This window comes from Colius striatus, chromosome 22 (assembly GCF_028858725.1).
Source record: "Colius striatus isolate bColStr4 chromosome 22, bColStr4.1.hap1, whole genome shotgun sequence".
In the NCBI taxonomy this organism is placed as follows: domain Eukaryota; kingdom Metazoa; phylum Chordata; class Aves; order Coliiformes; family Coliidae; genus Colius; species Colius striatus.
The window spans coordinates 4,072,330-4,092,233 of NC_084780.1; the positions used below are offsets into that span (position 1 = coordinate 4,072,330).

Consider the following 19,904-nt stretch of genomic DNA (forward strand, 5'->3'; position numbering starts at 1 on the left):
AGCTTGCAGGTAAGACTGGTGAGAGAACTTGTTATCCTCCCTAGTTCAGAAAGAAAGGTGAGGAACATTTGCATTGTCTGTCAGAATCTGCACCAGGGAGCATCCCCTAAGCCTGGCAGTGTTCCTCTGCCTGTTCTCTCAGGAAGCCCTGACATCTGTTGTTCCTTAGAAAATACAGTTCACATCTAATCACTTGCATGAAGGCTGACTTAAGCCAACTCATCATCACCTCTGGACCCTAAAGCTTCAGGCAAACAGGCACAGAATGGAGGAGAACATGCACTGAGTCACTGCTGAGGCGGGATGAGCTGACCAGAGAGCTGCAATAGTTCTCGGCAGCACAGACTCTGGACAGGCTGGAGGTGTGGGTTTACATGCTTGGTGGATTAGACATGGCACTGACTCAGAAACAGCTATGAGCTGGTGAAATGGGAAGGGACAATTTTTACATCAGCTGAATAGTATTGAAATAAAAGGCCCCAAAATCACCCCAGGCCTGATTTAAGCCATAAAGATGCTCTGACATTCCAGTTTGACCAAATAATGCTCCTGGGACCTCCTTGCTGTTGCAGGCTTGTCTTTAAGGAGTAAAACTTGCAGGAGACACTGGGTGGAGGCAGCCTGCCTAAGTATCAAAGGAGAAGAGACAGGGACCTTTCAGGGTCTAATTCCAGCTCATACACTGTCAGATAGCACAACTTCAGATGGGATATCAGCTCTGCCTGCCTGCTTAGGAGCTGACTATAAACACAGCTTCCTGTGTCTAGCTCAGCTGCCTGCAGATAAACTACAGCACTACCTTCTGGAGAGACAGTTCCTCTTGCTATCTCTGGGAGTGCACTGCACCCTTCAGGAGCCCAATTACACTCCCCTATATAGAGATGCATCTTATTTCCTGTTCTAACTGTGCTGACCTGCACTTCCAGCACCTGGATCTCGTTAGGATGCTGTTACATCAAAGAGCCCTCTACCACCAGGCACCTTCTCCCCCTGTGATTATTTATAGGTTTGACTAAATGGCTTCAAGCTTCACACTGAGAACCTCCATGGCTACAATGCCTGACTCGCACAATGAGATGCATTTTGCATTCTGGAAACTCTTCTCCACCCCTTGTGCATGTTACATCTCTTTAAAAGGTGAATGGAAATTCCAGATGTGACTCCTCAGCACTATCCAGAGAGCTCATGTGCATTCCCACCCCTCCCTACGAGCCCAGGCAGGGCCAAGGATCAGCCTCTCCTACTAAATAACAAAACCAGCAAGAAGAAATCTGCCAGGATTTTTACTTCAAGAGGCTTTAATTAACACATATGTATACTGCCAACAATAACACCACTGTTTTAGAGAGGAGGATAATAACCCTAACAAACAAACAAAGAATATGGCTCAAAATAGTAAATAAAAGAATAAAAAACAATAGCAGCAACGTGGCTGTGAGCTCTGCATCTGAGTGTTCATTTCTGCTAGGGATAAGCCAATGCCATCAGAAAAAAACCCACTCTCAGATGTGCTGTTAATTCCCTACTTGCCCAGCAGCAGCTCCTCTGCATATCAAGTGTTTGTCACACCACAGGACAAAACCCCTCAGTTCTCATCAGGCAAGGAATCAAGGGGGGAGGGGGGGGGGGCTTATAGGAGCTTTCCAGCAACAAATGGGAGTGGGGAGGATTTTGGTGTCATCCTGACAGCTCAAGGGTGTAAGAGTCTAAATAAAATCACTGTTGGCAATTTTGGTTTCAGAATTGAGTTGCTCAGAACTAAGAACACGTTGGGCACAACGTGCCCTCTGGTGGCAACAGGCCTGGGGTGGCTTGGAGCAGCCCCATAGTGTGCAGGTGGCACCAGCAGCCTTTTGGGGCTGGATGCTACGAGGAAGCCAACCTGCAGCAGCTCCATCCTTGGCACTGGGCCTCTCCAAGGCACATTGTTCTGGCATACCAAAGGTACAGTGAAATTTAAGAGCACAGAGGGACATTAGATCATTTGGCCTGGCTTTCTGTCTAACTCATGCTGTAAAATTTCAGCCCTATGTTGAGCTCAGTAAGCTCCATCTGACTAATCACCTCTCTCAAAGTCATCAAAGTCATACTAGCAGCCTCTGTAGTCTCTTCTGCTATGGCTGAGCACTTTCCCTGGCTCAAAAAAGCGGTGGGCTTTCCCTACCCAAAGGCTCCAGAGTCAGTAGTTCCCATTATTCTTTCCAATATGAATTTCAACAAGCTTTACAGCTGCCCCTCTAGGACTGTTCACATCAGAGTAACTATTCAGCTGGACCTCAACAAGGTTAATTTTCTTCTTGTCTGGGGTGACAGAACTGTATAATGTCAACACAACTGGGAACCCCAACTCCTACCTCTTCTTTTAAACAATCTGCATGTGATTCACCAGAGGTTGAGCTGCCATTCACTGGGATCTCAACCAGCTGGAGAGTTGGGCACAGAGGAACCTCCTGAAGTTCAACAAGGGCAAGGGCAGAGTCCTGCAGCTGGGGAGGAACAACCCCCTGCACCAGGACAGGCTGGGGGTGACCTGCTGGAGAGCAGCTCCAGGAGACAGATCTGGCAGTGCTGGTTGAGAATAAACTGCCCATGAGCAGCAACGTGGCCTCGTGGGCAAGGCCAATGGCAGCCTGGGGGCAGCAAGAGAGTGTGGGCACAGGGCCAGGGAGTGTGGGCTGTGGGACCTGGGGCTGTTCAACCTGGAGAAGAGAAGGCTGAGGGGGGATCTCATTAATATTTACCAATATCTCAATGGTGGTGTCAGGAGGTTGGGGCAGCACTTTTTTTTCTGTTGTATCCAGTGCCAGGACAAGGGGTGATGGGATGAAGCTGGAACACAAACAGTTCCATTTAAACATAAGGAAAAACTCTTTCCCTGTTTCAGTGAGGGAGCCCTGGCCCAGGCTGCCCAGGGAGGGTGTGGAGGCTCCTTTTTGGGAGGTCTTCAAAACCCACCTGGACAAGTTCCTGTGTGACCTGATCTAGGTGGGAGCTGCTTTGGCAGGGGGAGTTGGACTGGATGAGCTCTAAAGCTCCCTTCCAACCCCCACCATGCTGTGATTCTATGATCCAGACTAAAGACACATACACTTTTTCCTTTCTCAGTTTGCCACCAGTGTGAAAGTGGGGGCTTTTTTGTTGGCAACAATGGGAAAGGTTCCAACCTTTGGGAAAACACAACATGCCCAGGAAGGCACACAGACTATCACCATCCTGCATTGGTTTTGTTTTGCTGCCAGAGGACCAATTTCGCAGCACTCCAGAGGAAACTGGCACATTACACTGGCAAATTCTTCCAGTGGCAACGGCATTTCCCACTTCACACGGGCTCCCGAACAAAGATGCCTCCCTCCACCTATGGACACAGACTGCCAGCATGGTTCTGCTTCCAAATTCTGTCCCTTCCAAACTGGATGCATGGCAACATCTTTTAGCTTGGCACTGAAGTGCTCTTTTTCTGCTAGCCTCCTCTTGGCTCAGCTGGCTACTCTCCTGTAGTGGCTTCTAGCTGCTACTTCAGAACAGAGGGACATACAAGAGACTGAAATCACTGAGTACCTGGACCTTTATGCAGGTTTTTTAGACCCCACCAGCCTGAAAGGAGCTGTGCCTAAGGGAAGAATTATGTACCCAGACCATTAAGAGGGATGTGATGTTGGTTCCAGGATTTGGGGACTGTCTGCAAGTGGACTAGTGGATTTCTGCCAGGCTCTGGACACTCTGCTTGTAGTGAGTCCAACATGGACTGTTCTGCTCTGGGAAGAGCTTTCCAAGGGTACTGCACCATCAACAAGGATATGTGAATGCCTGATGCTACTTTTTATCAGCTCTGAAAGCATCTCACGAGGAATGCCAGTACTTAGAGATGGTAAAATGAAGTGTGGAGAAGCAGATACTTGCTCATGGTTACTCAGCAGACTGGATGCAGAGCCAGGACTAGAGCCCAGAATAACACTGTGCATTGCCCCACTAACCATAGCAGCCAGCCTCCCCTAGCATCCCTCACTGCAGGACTTTCTCCACCTCTCCCTTCCCAAAGCAAAGCCCCTGGAGTGCAAAGGGCTTGAGATTTAAACAAGTTTGTTTTCTGAAACTTGTCTATGAAGTTTTGGGAAGGAGTTAAAAAGAATATTCTCAAGAGAGTAAAAAGCAGGCAGCACAGAGCTCTGAAGTATCCTTATTTACACAACAGCTCCCACACATGAATAAGTCGGGTAATGCAACACACACAGGAAAGAATCAGCAAAAGGCATCAAAAGCAGGGGGATACACACCAGCCAGAGCAGGAAACCTATGCACATGCTGGAATTTCAGCAGTCTCCTTTGCAACAACCGTCTCCATAACGGGAGCCCGAGAAGGAGACAGCGGGTGCCTGGGCAGCACCGGAGGGTTGTGCCTGGGGAGGAGGCGGCACAACACACAAAGCAGAGGGACAGACCCTGCCTGGGGGCACGTGTGCGGGCTGTGGGAGGGAAGGCACTACACTGGCCTCGCCTCTGTCCCGGCAGGCAGATTTCTCAGCTGCAGAGGGAGCTTGCACCTGGGGGAAACTCCATGAAGTCTGCCTGAGCTGAGGGAGCCCAGCTACACTGGCCAGTGTTCCTCTGCTCCTCACTGCAGGGATGAATGAGACAAGTGGGCACAGGAAAGTTTACATTTGGTAGCCTCATCTGACCTCATGGCTGAGTCTACTTGTAGCAGAAGCCTGGTCTAGAGATCTCCTGAGGTCCTTTCCAACCTGAATTGTCATGTGGGGTGTCTGATCTCTGATGGGAATATAGGCCAGGTTAGGCAAGGCTCCCTCAGCAGTGCTTGGGTGGGAGGTGGGCAGCTCAGAGCAACTTAAACGAACCAGCTGGGAATTGCTGACAGATGGGAGGGGTCTGAGTTCTTACCTCTGCAGGGCCTCTCTCCTACAAAAGCTGAAAGAAGAAAGACTATGCCAGTGTTATCAGTAACTGCTCAGCCTCTTCACTTTCAAGCTCCCAGAAAGATGCTCTAGGTCAGCTCAGGAGGACCCTGGATGCCCTTTATCCACATAGACAGAGACAAGCATCACACAGAATAAAATGAGAGCGCAGAGAAGCTGAGTGGCTCAACAGATCAACAGTCAGTTCTACAGAATAGGAGAAGGGTGCTGGTCTCAGCATTCTTCAGCATTGTGTCCATGTTTTACATGAAGCAGTTAAATGCATAAACACTCTCAAAGGCAGGGATTGAACACCAGGTTTGTTTCATTCTAGGCAAGTGCTGTTAAAAAACTGGCTGAAAAGTGGCAATACAAAGTACTGAAGACAAGAGAGCAAACAGAGACTCTCCTTGTACAATAAATCAACCAGGAGTTACTAATAAATTATGATGTGCTGTGTTTATGTTGCACCCCTCACAGGCTCAGTAAGATAACTCAGCTAAAAAATATCCTCATCCTCCTCACTCCATAGAGGAGCAAAAGAACCTGAGATGAGGGAGTAGCAGAGGTGAGAGCAGCCTGAGGTCCTGACCTGCACACATCTCAAACACGTGTATGCTACCCCCACACTCTGCACCGTGGCCCTACCCCACCTCTCTTCTGCCCAAAGCATTTCAGGATCTAGCTCCACACCACAAATCACTTTTCTTTTTCCCCCTGCTGAGTGGGATGGCTGACATATTAAATTATAAGAAGAAAATGCTGCCTTACTCAGTACTCCAATGCCCACAATGTCCAATGACAGGACAAGGGGCAACAGGCACAAGCTGGAATGGAAGAGGTTCCAAAGAAACACAAGAAAAAACTTCCCTGTTGAGGTGAGGGAGCACTGGAATGAGCTGCCCAGATGGGCTGTGGAGACTACTTCTCTGGGAACATTCCAGACCCAGCTGGACAAGTTCCTGTGTGCCCTACTCTAGGTGGTGCTGCTCTGGCAGGGAGGTTGCACTGGATGAGCTTTGGAGGTCCCTTCCAACCCTTTAGATTCTGTGATTCATCAGCAAATGCACTTGTCCACACTTGCTTCCCCATTTACTCATCCCATGGATTTGCTACAAGAACAACTTGTAAAATTAACTTAATGGCAAGCTGAGACTAAGAGGCATGGTGCTTCTATGCATGCAGAGTACCAACCACTCTGAAACTCCCCCAGTGCTCCTACACACATTTCAAGTTCTGCCCAAGCCCCTCTTTGCAGCAGCACTGCACAGATGCTTTCAGCCCAGGCCTATCAGCATTCACTGCCCTTTCCATCCAAACAACTGGGGTCAGACACTTCAAAAGTTACCCAGCAAATTGCAACCTACCCAAAATAAACACTCCTATCCCCTCTCTTTCAGCTTGATCTACAATAACTAGTGTGCAGATTTCTCAACTGGAAGCCACAGGGGCTCAGTATTTCTGTAAACACAGCTCTACATGTCTTCTTAACATTTTATGGGGCTGAGAGCCTGCCCTACCTCTGCTACCAAGCCCTGGCAGAGACAGGCTTCCCTGCCAAGCACCAGCAAAGCGCTGCCTCACGGTTTGGCAGAACACTGACTCTGGGAATTCACATCAGCAAAGTGCAGCAAGATCCCCAGTCAGCACCAGCCCCCTCACACCCAGCCATTTCAAGGTACTTTTAATATCTTTGTCATGATTATGCTCCACCAGCCCTCTGACAACATTTTTGCTTGTCCCTGAGCACATAAAGTATAACATGGCCCTCTACATCACATTTTCAGTCTCTGGAGCTATATTGCCTCCTACCTTTGATGATCAAGAAATTTCCTTCTGCAGGCATGTTTGCTTTGAACAATCCAACCTCCACCTTCCTCTGCCTCCTCACTTTCCCTGTTTGTTTATGCATTCTGCTGCTATTGTTGCTGAAAAGCCAGCAGCCTGTGGAAGCTGTGCTGCCATCCAAACCAAATGAGATCAGGACCTTTAATTTCCAGCGTGGCAGCTGTTGTTTACATCACCTTTTCCCCCCCTCTCTCACAAGCACTAATTGGTTCTTACAATGTTCTTGCTCTCCCACACATGTACTTAAAACAGGAAACAAGAGGTGGGAGTTGTAGTGTGGGGTTTTCCTGTTCTGTCTTTCTGAAACACTTCACTGCCACCAAAGCTTTGATCAAAAGATCGGAGCTCATGAGCTGGTACACCAAGGTTCAACAAAGGTACATACTGCTTACAACAGGAAAACCTTAAATGCTCCCATGGTTACAGGGTTCCTGGCACACTACCAGTACTTTTCAAGCTCTTTTAGTAAATAATTTCCTAAAGGGAGCGTTTCTAGTGCAAAGGCAAAGCCATGACAGCTTTTGCTCTCCTGGTTGCCCTGTAGAGACAAGTTGAGGGCTCTGCCCCTACTTGCCCACAGAGGAAGTAGAAAACAACAGGCTTCAGTGCATCTCGGGGGATGAACAAGGTAGAATCATAGAATCATTTCGGCTGGAAGAGACCTTTCAGCTCCTCGAGTGCAGCCTCTGTCCCAGCCCTATCACCCACCAGCCCACTTCCCTCAGTGCAGCACCCACCCGGCTCTAAAACTCCTCCAGGGACGGTGACTCCAGCACCTCCCTGGGCAGCCCCTTCCAATGCCTCACAACCCTTGCAGCAAAGAAACTCCTCCTCAGATCCAGCCTGTGAAAAGGTGCTCTTCCGAGCCTCGGAACGGGGCGATCTGAACTTTGCGACCCTCGCCCCGCAGGCTCACGGCACCAGGCGGGCCCTGAGGCTGCAGCCAGTGCTCGGAGCCCACGTACGAGCCCGCACCTACGCCTAGCGGGCCAAGCCGGCTGCGGTTCTGTAGGAGAGAGCCCCGGGCACTGCCGTGCGCACACCGCTGTGGGACAGGGCTCAGTGCGGGTGGCCACCGCGGACGAGCAGCGGCAGCCCCAGCGCGCGCCTTCCCGCCCAACACTACAAATCCCACAATGCCCCGCGCGCGCCGTTGCCCCGTCACGGACACACCCCCCCGCACCTGGCGCGTGCGCACAAGCTCCATATGGCTCCAAGATGGCCGACGCAGCGTCCGGTAGCTCCGGCACGGTAACGGCGGCTCCTCGCCGGGACGGGGGGGCCGTCGCGGAGGAGGTTTCTAGCGAGGGGGTTGAACAGAACGGCAGCGGCCTGCTCCTCCCGCGGCGCTGCGGCCGCTACGGCCCGTCCGTGAGGCATCGAGGCGGAGGCTGAAGGGAGCGAGGCGCTGATTGGCTGAATGGCTAGAGGGGGCGGGGCTCGGCGGCGAGGTTTGATTGGCTCGGGTTGCTCCGCTTGGATTGGCTGGCGCAGGGGGAGGCGGGGCTGCGCCCGGCGCGGCTTTTTTAAAGGGGCCGCGGCGCTAAGGGCGTTCGGCCGTGGGTGCTGCCTGCAGCGCCGTGTCCGTGCGTGAGTCTGTGCACGCGTGAGTGTGTCTGTGCACGCGTGAGTGTGTCTGTGCACGTCTGCATATGTGTGTGGGCAGCTGTACGTGTATATCATAGAATCCCGACATGGTGGGGATTGGAAGAGCACTGCTGAGCTCATCCAGCTCAACCCCTTGCTAAAGCAGGTCCCACCTAGATCAGGTCACACAGGAACGTGTCCAGTTGGGTTTGGAAACCGCCCAGGGCAGCCTGGGCCAGGGCTCCCTCACTGAAACACTGAAACTTTTTCTTTATGTTTAAATGGAACTGTTTGTGTCCCAGCTTCTTCCCATCAGCCCTTATCCTGTCACTGGATACAACAGAATAAAAGTGCTGCCCCAACCTCCTGACACCCACCAGTGAGATCTTTGTAAATATTAATGAGATCCCCCCTCAGCCTTCTCCAGATTAACCAGCCCCAGGTCCCACAGTCTTTCCTCATAAGGAAGATGCTCCATCCCCTCAGTGGTGTCCCTGCACTGGCCTCTCTCCAGCAGTTCCCTGTCCCTCTGCACCTGGGGAGCCCAGAACTGGACACAAGTCTCCAGATGAGGCCTCAGCAGGGCAGAGCAGAGGGGGAGCAGAACGTTCTTCAGACCTGCTGCCCACACTCCTCTTGATGTCCCCCAGAATGCCGTTGGCATTCTTGGCCACAAGAGCACATTGCTGGCTCAGTGGAAAAGCCCTTGAAGCTGCTGCACTCCCAGCCCTCCCATCACCCTTCCAAGCCCACCACTAATCCATGGCCCTTGGCACCTCAGCTCCACAGCTTTGCAATAGCTCCAGGGATGGTGACTCCCTCACCTCCGTGGGCCGCCTGTATATACTGTGTGTACATGTGCATGTGTGTGGTGGGGGACAGGCAGGGCTGGCCCCTGCCCACTGAGCACAGGTAGCCCTGCTGTCAGCCCTCCTGCATGTCACACAGCCCATCCCACAGCAGTGCCCTCAGAACCTGCTTCAGGGCAAGGAGAGCTGAGGCCTGGCTGCTCCCCTCAGGCTTGGGCTTCATTTCATTGATCCCTTGTTTTGGGGCGGGGGGTTCTGTGTCCACAGAGGTCAGGCAGCAAGCAAGCAACCACACCAGCAGATAACTACTACCTGGCTCGCAGGAGGACTCTGCAGGTGGTGGTCAGCTCCTTGCTGACAGAGGCCGGCTTCGAGAGCGCTGAAAAGGCAGCAGTGGAGACTCTGACAGAGATGTTGCAGAGCTGTGAGTGTCCTGCAAAGTCACACTGATCCCCTCAACTTTCTTCCTTCTCCTAATAAGCTCGATGCTGTAAGAACAAACAGGAAAATTAGACAGAGTTCCAGCCATGTGGTTGCTGCAGACTGCAGAAGTGTCTGTGTTTGGCAGCTCTGGGTGAGGTGCCTCAGATCTCAGGTTACCTATTTTTGTCAAATCAAGAGATGATCAAGTGCTGCATTTTTGTCCTGCCTGTGATGCAGATTTGTCTTTTGCACCTATGGAAAATGTCTGATTCTCTGCTCTTTGGTGCCTCCACACTTTGCACGTGTTTTCATTTTAGACACGCAGCCTGTCAGACGCTGCCTTCTGGGAGCTCAGTTTTTCATTCCTTGTAACATTTGCTAAACACTCATCTCTCTGACACTAAGATTGGGCTGATATAAATGTATGGTCACTGAATCAAACACGTGGTGATGGTTTTTTTTGCTGCCTCCTCTCAGATATTTCTGAAATTGGCAGGAGTGCCAAGTCCTACTGTGAGCATACAGCCCGAACGCAGCCCACGCTCTCCGATATCGTGGTGACTCTGGTGGAAATGGGTGAGTAGTTGACTGATGTCACTAACTCCACTGCACTGCAGAAGGTTTGAGTGTGCTGTGTGGGTAGGAGAACCTGTCCCCCATGTTTCTGGTGTGTGTGGTGCTCACTGTTCTGGGCCTCAGGCAGGCGTATGCAGTGTGAATAGATGCAGAGTGCGTGATTTTCTTCCTGATGTAATTTGGAGCCCTTGGGGAAAAGGAGATTCTGGAGAAGCCTAGCAGAAGGGATTCTTGACAGGGTTAACTCTTGGTGTGATTTCTGTTTCCTCCTGTATTTCAGGGTTCAATGTTGAAACGCTTCCTGCCTATGCCAAGCGCTCGCAGAGGATGGTCATCACTGCCCGTATGTGGGAAACCTTTCTCTTCTTATACTTGGAACTCACTTGGCATTTCTCTCTGCCACCATCCAGAGAGCTGCTGCTTTTCTGGATGATACAGCCCAATGGTCCTGGAAGTGCAGTTTGTGTTGAGGACTCCTGTAATGGCTGTGTAACAGAGGAAGGTACCCTCTGCTTTTGCTTCAGCATCCTCATGGCATATGAGTGTCCTCAAGATGATTTTGTTCTCCTTGTGTAGGTGACTGGAGTCACGAGTAATCCTTGTGCCCTTTTGGGATGCCAAACACAATCTGAAACGATTGTTCATGGGATGTGCTCTGTCCCTTTTGTAGGACCTGGAGACATGGGTCACAGCTGGGTGGAAGCTGGCACTTTATGCCTGGCCCAGGCTGCCCAGGCAGGGTGTGGAGGCTCCTTCTCTAGAGGTGTTCAAAACCTGCCTGGACATTTCTGTGGGACCTGATCTAGGTGGGACCTGCTTTAGCAGGGAGGTTGGACTGGATGATCTCTAAAGGTCCCTTCCAACCCCCACCATTCTGTAATTCTATGAACTCTTGGCAAAATGCAGCTGGCTGATTGGGGGTGTGTGTGTGTCTTTTCTAACTGTAGCTCCTGTGACAAACCAGCCCGTGACTCCCAAAGCTCTGACAGCTGGACAGAACAAGCCACATCCATCCCACATTCCCGGCCATTTCCCTGAGTTTCCAGATCCTCACACTTACATCAAGACACCAGTGAGTAAAAAGAAAAAGACTTTTATGCCATTTAGGGGGTGTGTAAGTATTACTGCAGTGCTGGTACCATTTATCTAAAACATTGCTTCTCCTGGCTTCATATTTTACCTGTTGGTGGGTTGCCCATGCTGTAGATCTCTGATTGACACCCATGGCTCTCTGAAAATCACTGCATATTGAAGGTCACCACTCTCCTGTAGCATCTGCATCCTAGGAGTGCTTTGAACTTCTAACCTTGTTCTTGTTTACCTTCCTCCCTGCTCCACAGACGTACCGGGAGCCGGTGTCTGATTATCAGGTGTTACGGGAAAAGGCAGCGTCTCAACGGCGTGATGTGGAAAGAGCTCTCACACGTTTCATGGCTAAGACAGGAGAAACACAGAGTCTCTTCAAAGATGATGTCAGCACATTCCCATGTGAGTTATCTGGGACACTTTGTGCTGTACATGGCAGCTGTCTAACTGGGTGTATGCTCCGTTGGAGTTCTCACTGCTGTGGGAGGTGGCCACTGAATGATCACGATGTATTTGCCTTTCTTGGGTGCTGGAAGGCTGGGGAATGAGGAGTTTTCAGTTTAAAATGGAAGTGAGGAACAGAATCAAAGCCAAATGAATCAAAGAATCAAAGCTAAATGGTAGGCTTCCATCCTCAGCAAAGGCTGAGTAACATCTGTCCATCTGCTGGTGGACAAGGCCTTGGCTTATAGGTGCTAAATTCAAAGCTCATTCCAAGCCTGTCTCTGCTCCTGTGTGATTTTGGAACAAGTCATCTCTTCTCTCTTAGATTTTTGTGGTGGGCAGTGGAGGTTTTCCTGTTTTGCTGTCTGCAAAGCAGTGATGAGAATGCCCACCTCCCAAGGCTCACTGGCCACACAGATATCATTATCTTAAAGGGGAGTAAGTGATGCTTCAGTCTCTGAGGTAATTGAACTTTTATGGAGGTCAGGAAGGACTTTTTCTGTTGGTATGATGCTTGTCCTTGTCTGGAAACATAAAGAGGCCTCAGAAAACAGGAAATCAGAGACCACCATCTTTTAGGGTTTCTTTCCTGAAGCAGGAAGACTGTGTGTGTTTAAAACCAGAACCAGAGAAAGTGGTCTCTAAGTAACTGGTTGGCTTTGTGCTTCAAAGTCTCTGACCTGAGGAACCTTCTCCCAGCTTGCTGACTGTGTCCTTTTCCCTGACCCTAGTGATTGCTGCCAGGCCTTTCACTGTACCCTACCTGACAGCCCTTCTCCCTTCTGAGCTGGAAATGCAGCAGATGGAAGAAACTGATTCATCTGAGCAAGACGACCAGACAGACACTGAGAACCTGCCCCTGCACATGAGCACGGTACGCCCAGCCTGAGAGAGCGAGGTCTCTTGGGCCTCATATTCTTAAACTTATGAAACCTGGTTCTTTGCCTGTCTTCCTTGCAGCTGGGCAGAGTAGGTGGAAGAAGGCAGAGCAGGTGTGTTTTACCAAGTGTAAATGACTAAAAGTTGTCATGGTTCTGTAACTTTCTGCAAGGTGCAATGCAAAATGAGGTTGGATCGTGAGCTTTCAGTCCAAGCTTCATTTCAGTGTTAGAGGAAGGAGGATTGTCTTAGGGTCCCATGTTGTTCCCACAGGGGATCTTCTTGTGTTAGAAATCAGGAGCCCTTTGTGCTCCTTGTGTGCTGCTATCTGCCTTGGTTGTTGATTATCTGTGTTGCCCACAGGCGATGTGGTTTGAACTTCTAAGCCTGGTTTAGCCTAAATTTGGTTGTTTACACTTGTGTTTGGTTTTGTTTTAATGTGGCAGGATGATTCTGGGCCTGAAAAGGAGAATGCTTCAGTGTTACAGCAAAATGCCTCCCTGTCAGGCAGTCGGAATGGGGAGGAGAACGTGATAGACAATCCCTACCTCCGGCCAGTGAAAAAGCCCAAGATCCGCAGAAAGAAGTGAGATGCAGCCAGCTGGCTGCTCAGAGGAAGAGAAACCCAGGGGCCTTCAGCTCTGCTGCTGTGGCTGAGGCATGAAGCAGGACATGAGAAGCAATCCAGCTGCGTGGCAGAGGCAGAAGAATGATCTCTCCCTGCCTAGTGAACAGACTCTCATCCTGGCTTTCAATGCTCCCTCTTTCCCTTCTGCTCTCCCGCTGACTTGGAACGGTCAATGGTCAATTGCCTTAAAACCATTGGAGGCCACCGGGTTACAGGTGGGGATTGTCTCGTTTACTTTGGTGTGTTCTCACTGGATTTAGTCTCTGAAGAGCCAGGGGACATGAAGGTTCTTGCTCCTGTTTCCCAGCAGGCTCTCAAGAATACAAAAGCATAATGAGTTTGTGGCTGGCTGGCAGGCTAGAAAAGAAACTTCTGCCTGGCTGTATAATCTAAGGAGCATGTATTAACAGAGACAGAACAATCCCAGAGAGGTCTCTTCTCTTTGGATTCTTGGCAGGTAAAAACAAACAGACTTTTACTTAATAAAATGAAGGCATCTGATGTGTTGGTAAGAGAGTGAAGTGTAAATAGAGAGCTAAGGATTTTATGCTCACTTTTCTGACTGCAGCTGCACTTCTAACTTAGCTCTTTTAAGTACGGTGTTTACCCTATTCTGCTCTGAGATGATTTTGTAGAAGTATGAATGGCAAGATTTAACAGCTGCTTCGGGCTGTGTTTCAGTTCTATTGTTAGTCCTTTGAGACTTCACGCCTTCACCAGCTGTTTGGAAAGATGCTGTGCTGAAAAACTTGGACTATGGAATAAAGCTGCATTGATTGCTGTCTGCAAGGCCATGCTATTGATCACACTTTTTTTTGTTTGTCCATTCTCAAATATGGGCTTTTATCAGCAGAAGTTGCTCTTTGGTTTGGTTTTTTTCCCCTTTATTTCCCCAGAGCTGAAGACTATTCCAGCAGTGACAATGAGGGGTGATGGGTGCATTGTAACTGTTAGCTGGTTCTGGAGGGCTCTGCTTTTATTTTTCATTCAGCCTTTACTTAGGCAAAATATGGGTTAAATTTCTGTGACAAAAGACTCTTATAGTTTGGTCCAGTCTCCCAAGCATCTCTCCTGGATGAAAACATGGTGCTGGCAGTGGCAGCAAAAACTGCCTGCATCAGACTGCCAGGCAGCTTGTGGTTTCCTAGAGCAGCAACTGAATGCAAGAAGTCTTGCAGTCACCAGGGAGATCAGAGTTACATGTTCACCTCTTTGTAGCTGATATATCCTCACAGGCCTCCCATCGCCCACAGAGGAGGAAGATAAAAAGGAGGAATTGTTTTGGTGAGGAGGGAGGTGTTCCTGCCAAAAAAATTGAAATTACATCACTAGAAAAAAGTCCTGCATGTGCCATTGTCACTTCTGCTGGTGCCTTGGTTGTACAGAATAACACATGTACAGAGACATGGTGTATGTATGTATGTATATAGAAAAATTTCTATCATTTTTTACTTGGTTCAAGCATTTTTTGTAATCTGAAAGTCCCTCACTGGGTAGGGGAAAATTGTAGAATGAAAATAGTAATTTTTATGTTCATAATAAAAGAAATTTTATCTCCTACAAGCAAAACTGAGTGAGTCCTTAAAGTCTCAAGAGTGGAAAAACACCTGAGTGGAGCTTATTTTCACTGGGGTCTACAGGTAGTAGGAAATCCTGTCCTTTCCTCTGCATCTCTTCCTTTCTCCACAGCAGCACTTGATAGCTGAGAAGGTTGGGAATTTTCCAAGAAAAACTTTTGGTTCATTAGAACTGTTTAGTGAGAACAAGGTGCCTTTTGAAATCCCATCAGCTTTGCAAAAGCTTTAGTAGAAGGTTTCTCCAGTTACAGGTGGAACAGAGTCATAGGTGCTGCATACTTTCTTTTACATCTTCTCTTACACATGTATTTTTCTCCTGATTAGAAAACCAAGGTAGATGGAGGCGAAGCATGCAGTATCAGCCATGAATACAAAGCCTTAACAACCATAAACTGGTTTAGGATAGTAACATTTCCTATGAGTCATACCCCCTCCTTCAAAAGATTGTACCAAAAGGGGCAACTGTGCATCAGCAAGTACATCCTTTTCCTGACAACTGCAACTACACAGCAGTCTCTTGTGATTGGGAGGGAAGGGGCCAACCTGCATAGAAGAGACAGGTCATGAGCAGCTGTTGTTATGCCTCTGTGAGAGCACTCAAAGACCGAAAGTGGGAAAGTGGAAGAATGTGTTTTAGTTTTATAGCTGAAATTGGGCTACAGGTGAAATGTGCTATAGAAACAGCTAAACAGACCTAGGAAATTTCAAAGCCTGCATTGTGACTCGTAGTTATACAGAGGATGAATGTTGCCTGCCTAGTTTTCCCCTGAGATTGAATCGAGCTTGTGATCAGACAGATGAAGTCTGTGTGTGAAGGTTTATAGAAATCCCTAAGGGTCTGAGTTACACATTACAGAAACAGCTGATGAAGAATACCAGCACCTTTCTGTTTCAGACTAAATTTGTTTTCGTGGCCAGATTCTTAATTAGCAGCATGTTGCTTGCTCCTTGCTTGAGAATATCTTCATGTCACTAGGGAAAAAGTAATGCCAACGTGCATCTTACAGGCCATCTGCTCTAACCTGTCCCAGCACAGTCTTCTACTTTAACATAGCTGCTGGCAGTGCTCAAGGACTTCATACTCTCTCTGAACATACCTGAGGGCAGCGCAGTGCTGGTGGTGTTCCTTGTACATCCCCATGTTTCCCAGCTCTTGTTGGGCTGTGAGTGGACCCCTGGGCCTGGAGCAGCTTGGAGGTGAGGAGGCCGAGGAAGGCAGGTTGATGGCTGAGGAGAAGATGGTGGCATTTAGTCCCAGTGATGAAGAGATGGGGCAGCAGCAGAGCCACCCGCTTGCTGTGTCATTTGGCTGCTCTCAGGAGATAGGAGGGCTGGATTTTAGGGGGAAAATCCCCCCCGTGGTGAGGGAAGCCATGTCATGGAGGGTGAGGTGTTTCCATGGCGACCCAGAGAAAATGGCTGCCAGCCCTGCCTGGGCTGAGGGAGGGACCCAAACACCCTCAGAGACACTAGACACCTGCCACTGGACCAGGTAAGCACAACTAGCAGCAAGAAATCCCTCCTTTTTGAAACAGCTTTATTTGAAGAGGCAGGGAAGTGCAGATGAATGTCTATACAAGTGGGTGGAAAACAGGGATGAGGCCTGAGCTGCCCAGCTGGAAGGGGAGGGCACGTGGCGGCAGCCCCAGCTCCTCAGCTGTAGTATAAACTCAAGTAGGCCAATCGGTTCTGATGTTTCCTGAATTCTTTGTCTATGGTCATCTAAAAAACAATAAGTATCTGTTAGATAGTTGCTTCAGAAAAGGGCAGGAAGATGTCAGGTAGCATCAAGAACCTTAACCTATGTTTTAAATCAGAAAGGTTTGCTTTTCAGCAGAGCTACATGGGTTCTATGCTCTGGTTCTCTCACTTTGTAGGTGGAAACTTCCAGAGCAAGTTACTTAATAGAAGGTTTTTTTTAAGGATTAAAACTTTTTTGCAAACCAGTATTTTCTGATACATTTACCACATACCCAATGAGGAAAAGATGATAAAACATGGTGCAAATGCACTGAAGTAATCATATGATTTCCTTTATCAGAAACATTGAGCCAGGAATGACATCCCTTATCCTTGCCCTTACCTTCTGTACCTCTGTTTTTAGCATCCTCTTTGCTGGCATCGGCACTAAAGACCAGTCTGGAGACCCAAACTTCATAGGCCAAGTGATTTTTTTGTTTAATTGCTTGTCTGTTTTATAAGTTCCAGGTCTAAAGAAAACAGGCACGAAATACTTTATTTCTGGAGCTAGTGTATGATGTTTTTTACAGCCCTACCTTGATCCACAAGAGAAATGCATGTTGTAGTATTCTAGTCATCATGCTAAGTTAAAGACTAAAGCAGGAAAGCTTTTTAAAGATAAAAAAGCATTACTGGGAACTCAGTTACCTGTCTCCCATTTGTGTCTTGGTATTTCTCCCTGCCAGTGCCCCTGCTTATTGTTAGAGTCTTGGTATTTCTCCCTGCCAGTGCCCCTGCTTATTGTTAGAAGTATAAGAAAATCAGTTACATTACCCAGGGAAAAATTCTTTATCTGAAGGCTTATCTGGAAATCGTGGTGTCTTGACAGAAAAAGGAGCGTAGGCAGGCTGGTGTTTTCTCTCTTCCTTCCAGAATGACTGGTACGTTGCTGGGCTGGGAGTCACGGTCTGCCAGAGAGAAGAATTCTATATGAAAGATTTAGGTCTGCAAACCATTCCTACATGCTCTGATCAGCAGCTGGCTGGCCATTGCAGACCTGCTGTTCAATGCATGCTTTGACTACTCAGTGTAAAAAATGAGATCAAGTTAATTATACACTCCCTACTCCTTAGCTAGTGTGCCATGTGATTTCTCTCCTAATATGTTATTCTAGAGAAGTTGGTCTGGAAAACACAGCTTGTTTGTTCAGGTGGTATAGCTGAGCCCCCTCCCTGATTTTGCCTCAGGGTCTACATTTACACATGTGATCAATCATTGGTCTCTACCTTCAACACCTCACACCAGGCTAAGTCTAAGGAGATCTATAGTTACTTTATATATAAAGTTGGAGGCAGCCCCAACAAGTGTGATTAAAACTGGTGGTCTGTGGTGGGAAGAGCCTATGAATTCTTGCAAAGCTGCAGCTCTTTCTTACCTGTGGCTCTGCTGGGAAGCGCTGGGCTGTTCTCGCTCCTATCACGTAGCCTTTCTTGCTCAAAGGTTTGTTTTCCAAAGAGTGTGTGAAGCTGCTTCTCTGCGATTCAAAAGCAGAAGTATCTTACTGATATTTTTAAGACACCATTTGAACCAGGGGAAGGGCATGAGCAGCAGGTAATATACCTATTAATTCCTTTGATTTCTCACTGATGTAGAGTGCTAGGGCAGCTGGAGCTTTGAGGAATGGTACATTTGGAAAAGGAGGGGAATTTGTTTTTCAAGTTAAATGTGGAGACCTTGTACAATGGGTTTGCAGGGCAGGTGTGGGAGACAGTGTGTGGCTGGGGGTAGTCCTACTGCTCCTGTGTCTGCTCCTGTGCTGTGTGTCTTTGGTGAAGGAAAAGCTCTGAGCATGAAAACTAAACAACTTACCTCTTGGCTCAGGTAACAGCCTGGACCAAGCAGAGGGTCTCCCCTGATGGCCATTTGCTGGATACCCAGCCTGTGTGGGGCATAGTGGAGAGGGAAGATTTTCCTCTCTTGACAAGACCCAAATGAGATCCTCTTCTGCACACCTGGGAGACCAGGACAGGTAAATGCCACCAGTGGGGATGACCAGTTGCTGCTTTTCTTCCTTCTGAAGTGTCTGTTGCTCTTTCCCTGAGGCCAGCCATCCCTTTATCTCCTGGATGGGTATTTCCCCTGACCCTGAATTTTCGCGAGGGCTCTGCCCTTTGGAAGCCAGTTTCCCCCTGCCACAAAGGCTTCTTTTTCCCCAGCCAGACCAAAGACTATCCTAGAAGCCCATTTGTGCAGAAGGTTGCTGGCAAAGCCCGATATAGCAAGAAGTAAAGCCCTGATGCCCACAGCTCCCCCTCCCTGTGCATGCACCTCCTACAGCTCACCTCTGGGCTCACACTCCATTGCCATGCTGCCGGGTGTGTGTGTGCTCCGGCCGCCGGGACAGCCAGGGTAGCTGTGTACTCCGGTTGCTATAGTTACGGAGCAGGGCGTGAACGCTGGCAATAGCAGTGCCAGAGGGATGGAGGGAAAAGAGGAGGATTAATAATGTCCCTATGGATTATGCTGTGATGTCTCCCATCCCGGTAAGCTGCTGTTTACACACTGTAAGTCAGTAGGGTAGAGGTCTCAGGGGAAGCAATCCATCAGCTGTGCTCTCAGAACCGTTCTCTGTGATCTCTCTTGTGGTACTTGTCTGCTCTCTGTCTTTTTGTGTGTGCCTGGCTGTCAAGTTGGGGCAGTGAGAAGCCCCTGGAAAATGCCATTCATAGAATCATAGAGTGGCGGGGGGGGGGGGGGTCGGAAGGGACCTTTAGAGATCATCTAGTCCAACCTCCCTGCCAAAGCAGCTCCCACCTAGATAAGGTCACACAGGAACATGTCCAGGTGGGTTTGAAGACCTCCCAAGAAGGAGCCTCCACACCGTCCCTGGGCAGCCTGGGCCAGGGCTCCCTCACTGAAACACTGAAAGAGTTTAGCCTTATGTTTCAGTGGAACTGTTTGTGTTCCAGCTTCATCCCATCACCCCTTGTCCTGTCACTGGATACAACAGAAAGAATTGCTGCCCCAGCCTCCTGACACTCACCATGTAGATATTTGTAACTACTAATGAGATCTCCCCTCAGTCTCCTCTTCAGGGGTGCCAAGGCAGGACCATGACCCTGGGGTGATCGACTTGGCACACTGTCAGCTGCCTTGGACCACGACACCAGGGTGGTCAGGTCAGGCATGGGGTGAGGCAATGTCATTACATCAGGGTCATGGTCCAGGCTGGCCATCGAGGTGCTGAGCTGACCATCTGAGGTCATGGTCTGGGGTAGCTAGTGGGTTGCCAAGCCAAGCGCCCCAGGGTCATGGTCCAAGGTGGCTTGTTGGGGTTCAGAGTCAAAACTCAATGGAGGATCAAAGGTCAAAGACAGGTCCAAGATCAACAGTGGGTAAAGGGCAAATGCAGGTAAAATGCAAAGGTCAAAAATGGGTCAAAGGGCAAAAGTCAGTG

The 19,904-nt window shown here is 49.1% G+C and overlaps 3 protein-coding genes across 4 annotated transcripts in view; 1 reads left to right on the forward strand and 2 right to left on the reverse strand.

Moving 5' to 3' along the window:
- The window catches only part of CCND3 (cyclin D3), a 51,476-nt gene extending 43,298 nt beyond the window's left edge, over nucleotides 1-8,178 (reverse strand). The window contains exon 1 of one of the 2 annotated variants that reach the window (XM_062013560.1): nucleotides 7,942-8,178. In XM_062013560.1, the coding sequence (XP_061869544.1) occupies nucleotides 7,942-7,965 (24 nt within the window). In that variant the 5' untranslated portion in view covers nucleotides 7,966-8,178. Of the gene's footprint in view, nucleotides 1-6,722; nucleotides 6,871-7,941 lie in introns of those variants that run through there. The other variant, XM_062013561.1, reaches the window with a different exon arrangement.
- On the forward strand, nucleotides 7,965-14,694 carry TAF8 (TATA-box binding protein associated factor 8). Its single transcript, XM_062013562.1, has 8 exons — nucleotides 7,965-8,009; nucleotides 9,422-9,578; nucleotides 10,055-10,153; nucleotides 10,434-10,496; nucleotides 11,101-11,225; nucleotides 11,494-11,641; nucleotides 12,415-12,557; nucleotides 13,009-14,694. The coding sequence occupies exons 1-8, from the start codon at nucleotides 7,977-7,979 to the stop codon at nucleotides 13,150-13,152; spliced, it is 912 nt and encodes a 303-aa protein (XP_061869546.1). The 5' UTR covers nucleotides 7,965-7,976; the 3' UTR covers nucleotides 13,153-14,694.
- A 1,708-nt stretch (nucleotides 14,695-16,402) lies between these two features.
- CIMAP3 (ciliary microtubule associated protein 3) lies at nucleotides 16,403-18,814 on the reverse strand. Its single transcript, XM_010196799.2, has 6 exons — nucleotides 18,790-18,814; nucleotides 18,317-18,459; nucleotides 17,883-17,981; nucleotides 17,282-17,415; nucleotides 16,851-16,977; nucleotides 16,403-16,489 (listed from the first exon to the last, which is right to left on the reverse strand). Exons 1-6 carry the CDS (start codon nucleotides 18,812-18,814, stop codon nucleotides 16,421-16,423), a joined length of 597 nt encoding a protein of 198 aa, XP_010195101.1. The 3' UTR covers nucleotides 16,403-16,420.
- Between the last annotated feature and the right edge of the window lie 1,090 nt (nucleotides 18,815-19,904).

Excerpts from the sequence above, each read along its gene's own strand:
- TAF8 (XM_062013562.1), top strand. The coding sequence starts at position 7,977 with ATGGCCGACGCAGCGTCCGGTAGCTCCGGCACG. Across the intron at positions 10,497-11,100 it reads GAGGATGGTCATCACTGCCC|CTCCTGTGACAAACCAGCCC; the intron begins GTATGTGGGAAA and ends TTCTAACTGTAG. Across the intron at positions 12,558-13,008 it reads TGCCCCTGCACATGAGCACG|GATGATTCTGGGCCTGAAAA; the intron begins GTACGCCCAGCC and ends TTAATGTGGCAG.
- CIMAP3 (XM_010196799.2), bottom strand. The coding sequence starts at position 18,814 with ATGGCAATGGAGTGTGAGCCCAGAG. Across the intron at positions 18,460-18,789 it reads AATGGAGTGTGAGCCCAGAG|GTGTGCAGAAGAGGATCTCA; the intron begins GTGAGCTGTAGG and ends CTGGTCTCCCAG. Across the intron at positions 17,416-17,882 it reads GCTTCCCAGCAGAGCCACAG|ACCGTGACTCCCAGCCCAGC; the intron begins GTAAGAAAGAGC and ends TCTCTCTGGCAG.